Source organism: Leuciscus leuciscus, assembly GCF_965113295.1.
Source record: "Leuciscus leuciscus genome assembly, chromosome: 17".
In the NCBI taxonomy this organism is placed as follows: Eukaryota; Metazoa; Chordata; class Actinopteri; order Cypriniformes; family Leuciscidae; genus Leuciscus; species Leuciscus leuciscus.
Genome location: NC_138741.1, coordinates 28,021,596 through 28,035,036, shown reverse-complemented (window position 1 = coordinate 28,035,036; position 13,441 = coordinate 28,021,596). Strand labels below are relative to the sequence as shown.

The 13,441-nt window shown below is 38.6% G+C and overlaps 1 protein-coding gene across 1 annotated transcript; it reads left to right on the top strand.

Moving 5' to 3' along the window:
• The first annotated feature begins 64 nt into the window (after nt 1–64).
• LOC309479102 (pancreatic secretory granule membrane major glycoprotein GP2) lies at nt 65–11,863 on the top strand. Its single transcript, XM_082142983.1, has 9 exons — nt 65–1,555; nt 1,937–2,025; nt 2,124–2,228; nt 4,246–4,406; nt 4,697–4,832; nt 9,800–9,894; nt 10,400–10,568; nt 11,355–11,469; nt 11,548–11,863. Exons 1-9 carry the CDS (start codon nt 1,474–1,476, stop codon nt 11,718–11,720), a joined length of 1,125 nt encoding a protein of 374 aa, XP_081999109.1. The 5' UTR covers nt 65–1,473; the 3' UTR covers nt 11,721–11,863.
• The last annotated feature ends 1,578 nt before the right edge of the window (nt 11,864–13,441 follow it).

The following is a 13,441-nucleotide window of genomic DNA, read 5'->3' as shown; positions in this document are numbered from 1 at the left end:
ACTGGTCATTTTATTGAATATCCTCTGAGAATTCACTTCAGGCATTGATTCAGGGTTTCTGCAGGTCTTAAGAAGTCTTAAATCACCCTTACACAAATTAAGACCTTAAAAGGGTCTTAATTCAGAGCAGAAAGTCTTAAATTCATAAAGTTATGGCATTAAATGTTTGCAAAAACATTGCAAAAAATGTATATCTTCCTCAGTGTGTTTGTCCTGTTTTCCAATACAAATATCGAAACATTTTTGATACGTTTATTTGAGATGCAAATGACGTCTTGAAAAACTAAATGCTTAAAACATGAACAAATATCTGTTAATGAGTTTCCCTTTGAATTAAGGTGATTTTTCTGAGCCAGTTGGCATATTCAGTATTTGTTCTTGTTTTAAGCAAAACTCACTTCGTTTTGATCAGTTTCACAGAAAAAAAGACTTCATATTCATTGTCATAGTCATATTATGTCTCCAGTAAATGCATCTTGATTTAAGAATCTTTGGACAATGCATTGAAAAATACTGAGGAAGAACATAACTTTTTTTGCCGTGTGATCAGAAGAAACAGTAAAGGTTATGTCCATATTCTAGTGGTTGAGAGCAGATGTATTCAAGGTATTATTTTTATTTTGGAAAATGAATTAAAAAGTAATGGATATCTGTTGGAAGTTGTGTTTTAAAACTCTTGTTTTGCTAATGCAATTCGTGTTTCTCCCTAGACATTTACATTTCGAGAACATATTGTCAATATCCCTTCAATTTTGGTCATAAAAAGGTCTTGGAAAAAGTCTTAAATTGAAGTCTTAAAACTTGCAGAAACCCTGTTGACTGCAATGCCATCATTTTGCATTTTACCATCTAACATTTGAAAATCTCCCTCACAAGGTTGAACGACTGACCTCTTTCTCTGTCCAAACAGTCTTAAAAACATCAACTCCATTGCAAAGGTGTCACTGAACTGCCCTTGACTCAGTCTGATGGGATTTCTTTTCAAGCGAGTCGTTGGGGTTCCCGAAACAGTAAAGCGTTTGCCATGCCCTTTAAAAACCTATACAGACAAAAGAGTGAGATAAAACAAGACACTGCCCCTGTACCTCTATTCCCTTTGCATGACAAACAAACTCCTTGTCGACCAACGCACTGAGACATGTAGTGCGGTGTCTGCTAAGTGGGTTGTTAGTAGTATTTTTTTCTGCTTTTGCCTGAAATCTAGTTGGTCGGTGTTACCTTGGACTCCCCCCAGCTTGTCCTATTCATGTGTGGAATCTCATTGTTGGTGTGGACATCATTCAAGCCGCTGTTCCAAAGCAACTGGAGGTTCCCACTTCATTAGAGCTGTGATTCGAACGGCTGGAGAGAGCGCAAGCACTACCCCTGGATCTGACAGCTAGTCGAGGTGATCGCCGAGAAGATTTGGTGGAAAGGGCCGAAGACGGAACTAAATTTCAGGGGAGAAGAAGCCAGAAAGAATCTGCTTCAAGGATGACACCTGTTACTCTGGCGCTCACATGGTCTTTGCTCTCAATATGGACAGTAACTTCTGCTGTGCAGTTTGAAGAAAAAGGTAAGTCTAGTCAAACATCTGCATTGAGAAATATTCAAATGCAGTTTTATTATTACATGCATATAAACCAGTTTGGATTTGGGACATACATGTTGGCAAATTTTAGTAAAAGAAACCTTAAAAGAGCTAAAAATTCACTATTTTATGTATAATATATTTATATTTTAAAATGTTATTTCAAAGTGTCTATATATATATATATATATATATATATATATATATATATATATATATATATATATTTATTTGGATAGTATTCTTTGTTTTGTTTTAGTATTTTTTTCTTTTGCAGCACTTAAGCATGTACCATTGCCATTATTATATATTATATGTATTATAAAATATGCTAATATTTAAACATTCCTTTCTATTTTGTCCTAGAACTCAACGAGACCGTCATTTGCAACAATGATCAGATGCAAGTTATCATCCCTAGTGTGTTTTTTCTCACCAAAGAGCCGCCTGTTTACGTACGTTCATGCCATATACCATTTATTTCACAAATAATTCAATCGCAATAAATCATGCTTGAACTTGAATTAAACTTTCCACTGTCATTTCTGCTCAGGTTTGGGATTTGCAACTGAATGATCCTGACTGTCGAGGTGTTGAGGTTGGGAACGACTATGTCTTCAGCATCAAGACAAACCTCACAGACTGCGGCACTATTATGGTAATCCTCATTAGTGTTGTCAAGGCATTACGTATAATCATAAAACCGCTTCAGACAATCCCGAGGACTGGGGAACATCCTCAGCCAATTACAAATTGATGTCAGAACATTAAAGCCTCTTAAAAAGGTTGTAAACACTTGTTGCATTAAGACAAACTGCAAACTGGGCCTCTTTTGGGCTGTTAAACCTAAAAATACAAACAGTAAATTTCCTTATTTTACAATCCCTTCATAGGCTGAAAGGTGACCGTGTGCTTTATTCATAGAATAGACCTTCTAAAAAAAATTGAATAATCAAATGTTATATGTCTCAATCGTGTTCATAATTATGTGCATTGTAATAAGTGACAACCGTGAGGGTTTGATTTCCTTTTTAGGAATAATTTAATTTATTTCATTATTTTTTTCAATATGCAAATGCAAAGTGTTGTTCGTTTCCCTCCAAATTGGCTGGCTAGTCCTTTCAGAGAGCTCGGAGGGAAGGGCAAACAGCCATGCGGCTCTAAATTATCCTGATTTATATGGAAATGATTACTGTGTTTTCAACCGTGGTGAATAAGCCGGCCATAATTCAGTGTCGTACTTTATAGTCGTCCTTTTATTCTGCCCTATACAGCCAGCCTCAAACAGCGCTACAACAACCCCAGAGGACAAGCTTCACTCTGGCAAGGCATAAATCTGTACTTGAGACCACGAGTATCGTTGAGAACCTCTCTCAGGATTCACCAGACTTTTTTTTGTAAAGCCAGTAAAAGGTTAACGCGGCTTTGAGAGGGGACAAATTCCCTCCTTCTCCCCCTTTAATAGTTTTACAGGCTTTTTTTCAAAAGGGCGTTTTTGGATTAGAAAAATAAAATCATTGGTTGTTGAAATCAGCTGCTTTTGAGAATTTAATCTGGGGGCAGTTTTCTACTCCCAGTGCATGCAAGGATTGATTCAAACTAAAAGATGTGAAGAAAATAACACAAACATTTGATGATGTCATGACGATGATTGTTTTACTGAATCAGGAGGTGTGTTTGTAATGGTCATGGAAATAAAAGGGCAATAAACTTTGTTTTACCGGATGTGGTAAGGGGGCAGTTTGGCCCCTTCTATAGCACGTTGTTTCCTTGTGTCGCCCTTTAACTTCTCACATTTTATTGGCCTGTGAATGTCACTCAGACGCTATTAAACTCAAGAGTTGTTTTGCAATTGTATCAAAAGAATGTCAACGTAAACTACAACGGTCCTTCTATTCAAATGAAGGAACATTCATTTGAATATTGGTTAGCCTAGTCTGTAATTTTACAGCCGTATGAAGATTAGTTATTTGATGATCTAATGGTTATTTAGCCCATATGTAGTTTGAATACTTTGAATAAACTTGAAGTTTGAAGCTTATTTAGATTCTGAAAAGTTAATATATGCCTTTTATGGATGGATGGATGAATAGGTAGATAGATAGGTAGGTAGATAGATAAGTAGATGGATAGATACGATGGATATGGAAGATAGATGGATGGATAGATACAGAAGATAGATAGATAGATAGAGAAAGAAAGAAAGAAAGAAAGAAAGAAAGAAAGAAAGAAAGAAAGAAAGAAAGAAAGAAAGAAAGAAAGAAAGAAAGAAAGAAAGAAAGAAAGAAAGAAAGAAAGAAAGAAAGAAAGAATGGATGGATAGAAAGAAATGGATAGGATGGATGGTTGGTTGGTTGGTTGGTTGGTTGGTTGGTTGGTTGGTTGGTTGGTTGGTTGGTTGGATGGATGGATGGATGGATGGATGGATGGATGGATGGATGGATGGATGGATGGATGGATGGATGGATGGATGGATGGATGGATGGATGGATGGATGGATGGATGGATGGATGGATGGATGGATGGATGGATAGAATGGTCAGATAGATAGATAGATAGATAGATAGATAGATAGATAGATAGATAGATAGATAGATAGATAGGATGGATGGATGGATGGATGGATGGATGGATGTTCATATTTACTCCATCATTAAAATTATTTTTTTCCCCAGGCATCGGATGATACTCACATCATGTTCACCAACACGATCCGTAACAACGAAACGGATGTCATCACCAGAAGCTACATCAACATCACGTTTGGGTGCCGATACCCCATAAACTACATGGTCCAGCAGCAAAACGGGGAAAATTTGATCAGAGTGGATGTCAGGTGAGCTTCGTCTAGTCATGACATCACCAGTTAATTAAGTCTGCAACTTTTATTTCGTAGCTCAGTCTGTCTGAGACTCCAGTAGTAATGGCTTTAATTATCACTGTTTTTCCAAGCTTAAAAAAGGCTGAGCCCCCCTCACTAATTGTTTGTTTGTATGTAAACACAATAAAGGAAACTAATGGTAACAAAAGACTGCCCTGGGGTCCAACTCAAGAGTTTCCTTCAATATTCATTAAGCGAACCTTTCAGCCTGTTCAATGAGCCTTTTAACATTCTCTGCCCCACAGGACAATCACTCTAAACACTGAGGATGGAAATTTCTCCGTCTCTATGCTGCTCTATAAAGATGAAGAGTTTCTGGATAAATGGACCACTGTTCCTTCCCTCACACTTGAGGACAACATCTATGTCAAAGTTTACATGGTGTGTGTCGAGAAGAATAGGTGACATTACAAACTACAAGCTACTGAAGGCTTTCATGACAGATGCCGTGCGTTTTCTTTATGCTGCGGTTGAGGACTATAGTTCTTTGTTTTCAGATGAACAGAGCTTTGCTTTCATTAGTCATTTTGTTTGGGTTAAAATATCTATCTATCTATCTATCTATCTATCTGTCTGTCTGTCTGTCTGTCTGTCTATCGTTCTATTCACTCTATCTGTCTATCTATCTGTCTGTCTGTCTGTCAATCATTCTATTCGCTCTATCTGTCTGTCTGTCTGTCTGTCTGTCTATCGTTCTATTCGCTCTATCTGTCTTTCTGTCTGTCCGTCGTTCTATTCGCTCTGTCTGTCTGTCAATCGTTCTATTCGCTCTATCTGTCTGTCTGTCGTTCCATTCGCTCTGTCTGTCTGTCCGTCTGTCTGTCATTCTATTCGCTCTATCTATCTATCTATCTATCTATCTATCTATCTATCTATCTATCTATCTATCTATCTGTCTATCTGTCTGTCTGTCGTTCTATTCACTCTATCTGTCTATCTGTCTGTCTGTCAATCGTTCTATTCGCTCTATCTGTCTGTCTGTCTGTCTGTCTGTCTGTCTGTCAATAGTTCTATTCGCTCTATCTGTCTGTCTATCGTTCTATTCTCGCTGTGTGTCTATCTGTCTATCTATCTGTCTGTCTGTCGTTCCATTCGCTCTCTGTCTTTCTGTCTGTCTATCGTTCTATTCTCGCAGTCTGTCTATATGTCTGTCTGTCCGTCATTCTATTCGCTCTGTCTGTCTGTCAATCGTTCTATTCGCTCTATCTGTCTGTCTATCGTTCTATTCTCGCGGTCTGTCTGTCTGTCTGTCGTTCCATTCGCTCTGTCTGTCTGTCTGTCTATCATTCTATTCGCTCTGTCTGTCGTTCTATTCGCTCTGTCTGTCTGTCTGTCAATCGTTCTATTCGCTCTATCTGTCTGTCTATCGTTCTATTCTCGCGGTCTGTCTGTCTGTCTGTCTGTCGTTCCATTCGCTCTGTCTGTCTGTCTGTCTGTCTATCATTCTATTCGCTCGGTCTGTCTGTCAATCGTTCTATTCGCTCTATCTGTCTGTCTATCGTTCTATTCTCGCGGTCTGTCTGTCTGTCTGTCGTTCCATTCGCTCTGTCTGTCTGTCTGTCTATCATTCTATTCGCTCTGTCTGTCGTTCTATTCGCTCTGTCTGTCAATCGTTCTATTCGCTCTATCTGTCTGTCTATCGTTCTATTCTCGCGGTCTGTCTGTCTGTCTGTCTGTCGTTCCATTCGCTCTGTCTGTCTGTCTGTCTGTCTATCATTCTATTCGCTCGGTCTGTCTGTCTGTCTGTCATTCCATTCGCTCTGTCTGTCTGTCGTTCCATTCGCTCTATCTATCTATCTATCTATCTATCTATCTGTCTGTCTGTCTGTCTGTCAATCGTTCTATTCACTCTATCTGTCTGTCTGTTTATCTATCTATCTATCTGTCTGTCTATCGTTCTATTCGCTCTCTGTCTTTCTGTCTGTCTATCGTTCTATTCTCGCAGTCTGTCTATCTGTCCGTCGTTCTATTCGCTCTGTCTGTCTGTTAATCGTTCTATTCGCTCTATCTATCTGTCTGTCTGTCGTTCCATTCGCTCTGTCTGTCTGTCTGTCTATCATTCTATTCGCTCTATCTGTCTGTCTGTCTGTCTGTCTGTCTGTCGTTCCATTCGCTCTGTCTGTCTGTCTGTCTGTCTGTCTGTCGTTCCATTCGCTCTGTCTATCTATCTATCTATCTATCTATCTATCTATCTATCTGTCTGTCTGTCTGTCTATCGTTCTATTCACTCTATCTGTCTATCTATCTATCTGTCTGTCTGTCTGTCTGTCTGTCTGTCTGTCTGTCTGTCAATCGTTCTATTCACTCTATCTGTTTGTCTGTCTATCTATCTATCTGTCTGTATGTCTATCATTCTATTCGCTCTATCTATCTATCTATCTATCTGTCAATCGTTCTATTCGCTCTGTCTGTCTGTCTGTCTGTCTGTCTGTCTATCGCTCTATTCGCTCTGTCTGTCTGTCTATCGTTCTATTCGCTCTGTCTGTCTTTCTATCTGTCCGTCCGTCCGTCCGTCTGTCGTTCTATTCGCTCTGTCTGTCTGTCTATCTATCTATCTATAGTGGGGAGAACAAGTATTTGATACACTGCCGATTTTGCAGGTTTTCCCACTTACAAAGCATGTAGAAGTCTGTAATTATTATCATAGGTACACTTCAACTGTGAGAGACGGAATCTAAAACAAAAATTCAGAAAATCACATTGTATGATTTTTAAGTAATTAATTTGCATTTTAATGCATGACATAAGTATTTGATACATCAGAAAAGCAGAACTTAATATTTGCTACAGAAACCTTTGTTTGCAATTACAGAGCTCATACGTTTCCTGTAGTTCTTGACCAGGTTTGCACACAGACCTCACACAGCAGGGATTTTGGCCCACTCCTCCATACAGACCTTCTCCAGATCCTTCAGGTTTCCGGGCTATCGCTGGGCAATACGGACTTTCAGCTCCCTCCAAAGATTTTCTATTGGGTTCAGGTCTGGAGACTGGCTAGGCCACTTCAGGACCTTGGGATGCTTCTTACGGAGCCACTCCTTAGTTGCCCTGGCTGTGTGTTTCGGGTCGTTGTCATGCTGGAAGACCCAGCCACGACCCATCTTCAATGCTCTTACTGAGGGAAGGAGGTTGTTGGCCAAGATCTCGCAATACATGGCCCCATCCATCCTCCCCTCAATACGGTGCAGTCGTCCAGTTCCCTTTGCAGAAAAGCATCCCCAAAGAATGATGTTCCCACCTCCATGCTTCACAGTTGGGATGGTGTTCTTGGGGTTGTACTCATCCTTCTTCTTCCTCCAAACACGGCGAGTGGAGTTTAGACCAAAAAGCTCTATTTTTGTCTCATCAGACCACATGACCTTCTCCCATTCCTCCTCTGGATCATCCAGATGGTCATTGGCAAACTTCAGACGGGCCTGGACATGCGCTGGCTTGAGCAGGGGGACCTTGCGTGCGCTGCAGGATTTTAATCCATGATGGCGTAGTGTGTTACTAATGGTTTTCTTTGAGACTGTGGTCCCAGCTCGCTTCGGGTCATTGACCAGGTCCTGCCGTGTAGTTCTGGGCTGATCCCTCACCTTCCTCATGATCATTGATGCCCCACGAGGTGAGATCTTGCATGGTGCCCCAGACCGAGGGAGATTGACCGTCATCTTGAACTTCTTCCATTTTCTAATAATTGCGCCAACAGTTGTTGCCTTCTCACCAAGCTGCTTGCCTATTGTCCTGTTGCCCATCCCAGCCTTGTGCAGGTCTACAATTTTATCCCTGATGTCCTTACACAGCTCCCTGGTCTTGATCGAGTGTATGGACAGGTTTCTTTTATACAGGTAACGAGTTCAAACAGGTGCAGTTAATACAGGTAATGAGTGGAGAACAGGAGGGCTTCTTAAAGAAAAACTAACAGGTCTGTGAGAGACGGAATTCTTACTGGTTGGTAGGTGATCAAATACTTATGTCATGCAATAAAATGCAAATTAATTATTTAAAAATTATACAATGTGATTTTCTGGATTTATGTTTTAGATTCCGTCTCTCACAGTTGAAGTGTACCTATGATAAAAATTACAGACCTCTACATGCTTTGTAAGTAGGAAACCCTGCCAAATCGGCAGTGTATCAAATACTTGTTCTCCCCACTGTATCTATCTGTCTGTCTGTCTGTCTGTCTGTCTGTCTGTCTGTCTGTCTGTCTGTCTGTCTGTCTGTCAATCGTTCTATTCACTCTATCTGTCTGTCTATCTATCTATCTGTCTGTCTGTCTGTCTGTCTGTCTGTATATCGTTCTATTCGCTCTGGCTGTCTATCTATCTGTCTATCTGTCTGTCTATCTGTCTATCTGTCTGTCTGTCAATCTTTCTATTTGCTCTGTCTGTCTGTCTGTCTGTCTGTCTGTCTGTCTGTCTGTCTGTCTGTCCGTCTATAGTTCTGTTCACGCTGTCTCTATCTATCTATCTATCTATCTATCTGTCTGTCTGTCAATCGTTCTATTCACTCTATCTATCTGTCTGTCTATCTATCTGTCTGTCTGTCTATCGTTCTATTCGCTCTATCTATCTGTCTGTCTGTCTGTCTGTCTGTTTATCTGTCTATCGTTATATTCGCTCTGTCTGTCTGTCTGTCTGTCTATCTATCTATCTGTCTTTCTGTCTATCGTTCTATTCGCTCTGTCTGTCAATCGTTCTATTTGCTCTGTCTGTCCGTCTATCATTCTATTCGCTCTATCTGTCTGTCTATCTCTCTGTCTGTCTATCTATCTATCTATCTATCTATATCTATCTGTCTGTCAGTCTGTCTGTTTGTCTGTCTATCGTTCTATTCGCTCTGTCTGTCAATCGTTCTATTTGCTCTGTCTGTCTGTCCGTCTATCATTCTATTCGCTCTATCTGTCTGTCTATCTGTCTGTCTGTCTATCTATCTATCTATCTATCTATCTATCTATCTATCTATATCTATCTGTCTGTCTGTCTGTCTGTCTGTTTGTCTGTCTATCGTTCTTTCTATCTATCTATATATCTATATATAATCTATATCTATATATATAAATATATATATATATATGTCTGTCTGTCTGTATATCATTCTATTTATCATTCTATCAATTGTTCTATCTTAACTTTTATCTATCATTCTACCTATCATCAAATGTATAAAGAAAAGATGTAATGTGAAAAGTCACGCAAACTACTTTGAATCACAAATTAAACATGCCAAACAAAATTCCCTCATTAAAAACGCCTTTGTTCTTGTAAGACGCGGGGACATATTCTGTGTATCTGGTTACAAGCAGACAATGGAGTCACATCTTTAAATGTGCTAATGAAGCTTTCTGGACTTTTTTCTTGCAGGTTCCAGCAAATCTGTTTCTGAGAGTTGAGAGATGTTGGGCCACACCAACCAAAGACCCTTACAGCAACATTCAATACAACTTTATCAGGGACAGGTCTGTGACATAATCAATTCAGTCAACATTTTCTAATTCAGCCATTCATTTTTAATATGTTTGACAAGCTTCTTTTTTTTTTTGAACCAGGCATTTAACTTAAGTGATTTAAAAACAAATTTAGTTTATTAACTGCCTTCTATTGTCCCCTGTGTAAAATGCCCTCCTTTACATTACTCCTTTTCTCGTGTTGTAAGTGCTTTGTTCAGTCAAATAACCAGTGGTGTGAAAGGATGTTGTTGAGACACGCAGCACGCCGTTGAAACCGTTGCTAAAGGAGTGGATGACTAAATAAAGTATGTGACTTCAGTCATGTGATGACAGTCTATGGCCGTGTGCATTTCAGTTTAACAGCTGTGCTTATCCTTGACTACCCAGAGAGATTCTCCACCAGGGAAAAGCTATGAAGCATGTCATTTCTAGGAACAATAGAGAAAACAGGTCCAATTTAAATATCATTCCTTGAGTACAAATATCATACTGCCAACATTTCTCTCCACATCAGCTGTCCAGTGTTATGGAATGACCAGACATTAGCCGTGATGAAGAACGGCCAAGGACCGGAAGCTCTGTTCAGGATACAAATGTTCAAGTTTGTTGGCAGCTCCTACACAGATGTTTTCCTGCACTGCAATGTCCAGATCTGTCATAACACAGGAGGAGTGTGCCAGCCTGTGAGTCCTCACTGACACCTATTTACCATTCAGTCCGATTTTTCTATATAAGTCTTTTCTGCTCACCAAGGCAGCATTCATTTGATTAAAAGTACAGTAAAAACTTTAATATTTTAAAATATTATGTTACAATTTAAAATTACCATTTTCTATTGCAATATTTATTTTAAATAATATATTCCTGTGATGCAAAGCTGAATTTTCAGCATCATTACTCTAGTCTTCAGTGTCACATGATCCTTCAGAAATCATTCTATTATGCTGATTTGCTGCACAAGAAACATTTCTTCTTATTATTATTATTATCATCATCAATTTTGTAAACAGTTGTTATGCTTAATATTTGGAAACGGACAAAAATTTTTTTTTAACAATGTAAAGATCTTTACTGTCCCTTTTGATTAATTTAATGCATCCTTGCGAAATAGATTGAATAATCTTACTGACCTCAAAGTTTTGAACTATATAGAACCTGCAGTAATACTTATCCAACGCCCATCAAAGTTATTCAGTGGCATTATGATTATAAAATGCACAAACCCACCTTTAAAGTGCTATAAAGTACCATAAAAGAAGTCCATATGATCTGTGTACATATACCAAGTCTTCTAGAGTCTGAAATCCTGCTCTTTATATACTTTTTGGGCCTTGCCAATTTGAATCGCCAACCTAAACATATTTTACTTTCCTCAGGAAAAAAACAACAAAACATGCACATGGGTGAAAAAATGTATTAGTTGAGAAACATTGTGTGAATCTTAGTAACTTTACACCCTTGGATTACAGAACTGCTCTGCTGAAGATGTGTCAGTACGGACACGCAGGGATGTTGCATCATCTCACACGGTGTCATACGGACCAATCAGAAGGCTCAAAGCTAACATGGACAATACTAATCTGGGTAAGTCTTATAAACTACCATACTTATCGATATGCTCAGACCTGTTTTTATTGTCTATTTGAACATATCCTCTTCCAGGTTCAGATATGCCCTCTGTCGAAACCTTTGTGTTGGCTGGTCTGCTGTTCGTCCTGATTGTCATCACAGGAGTTTTTGGGAAACTCTGGCTGCAGAGCAGAAACTCGTATCCGACCCGAGAGGCCCAACTCACCCTCTCCAACATCCACCATATCTCAGAGGTGGCCAGCTAACCTAGGATCTCATATATGAAATTTGTTCAATTTCAAAGTGTTGTCTGCTAACCTGTAGTGCATTTTATCGTAGTTGTTCTTTTTGTCTTTTATTGTGAAATAAATTAACAAATAAATAAAGTGCTTTTTGAATTTCCAACAGCGTGCTTACTACAAATATACTGTTCAAATTGGTGTATTGAGGCACTTTATGGTTTTGAAACAACAGTGGATCAGAACTGACTTCATACATCTAAACATCACCACCAGCTGATTCAAAGATAAAGGGAAATTCAGTGAAAAGAAATTCTCTAGATCTTAGTGTCTGAAATCACATACTCTCTTGAGTAGGTACTTATTTTGAATAAAATAAGACCGCAAAAAATGTATGTTCTATATAGTATGAATGTGTGTATTATGAATATAATCCAGACATATTACATTCGCAATGTTGTCATTATCATGTGACCAACCAGCATCAGTTACTTTGTTTCTCTGTCATTCACAAATCCTCTCCTGTGGCCTTATGGGATAGTAAAGTGTCCATCGTATGCACATTTCAGAATCTCGTTGGAAGTAGTTGGTCATCCGGGTACTTTTTGCCTACTCTTTCATGAGAACTGTGAATTCGTACATACTTTTTTTGTCACATACTGTTTTTTACCTTAGTTTGATATTTAGTTATCTAATGCAATGACATTTTTTTTAGTTTTAAGTGTGACTTAAGTGAAATACTTTTTTGAGGGGGACTGTACAACATTAAGGATGTTTTGACTATAGTATTTGCTTAGAAACCAAAAGAGCTGATATTTGTATAATAATTATCCGATTTTAAACATGCATGACTTTGCATTAATATTGGTAAAGAATTAGCTCATTAGTTAGATCAATCTAATGGTTTTAACAAAGCAAATTATTGTATTTGTTATAAATAAATAAAAAGTACCCTAAACACATTTAAAAACTGCCATTGCCATAGTTGCATGAATGAATGACCACCAGGACAGGTTTTAAAAATTTCTCCCCAACATTTAACAATGATGACACTCAGTTAAGAGCATAAGTGAAAAGATACAGTAGGCAATGTGTTAATTTCAACAATTTTCTGAAACATGTAGCAAACAACTTCTAAGGACATTTGAAGTGGTCCTCACTATAAATCAGCCAAATCATAATTTGTCTTAAATCTACTGATATCAACAGGTGTCTGTGGGGGTTAGGGCTTTAGGGTTAACGGTTAACATAAATAATTGTTTCAAATAAGTATGAAAAACATTGTGTCTATGATAACAGCTTCAGATGTGAAGGGACTGAATAAAACAATAAAAACAATATAGGACATTGGTACAGTTAATGGTATAGTATGGGATGTGGGGTGCTTTGATATGATGCCATTTACATGGTAGCCTACTCCAAAATACTGAAAACTATGGTAGTACAGTATCTTAACAGGGATGGTTGCAAGTTCCGTCATTACCAATAGACTTCAATGGAAATTGTGCTTGGCCAACGATGCTTTTGGGAAACGAACACCAGCATAGGGTCATCATGATTTTGCCAAGTGTAACATGTTCCTGGGACTGGTCAACATATTTTGTTGATCCTGGAACAACATTCCTGTCCAAAAATTTAGTCCTCGTCCTATCCCTATCCCTAAACCTACCCATAATTTATCCCTAAAATCCTAAACTTGACATAAACTGTAAACTTGTCCCTCAAATCTGACTGGTTGATTGGAATGT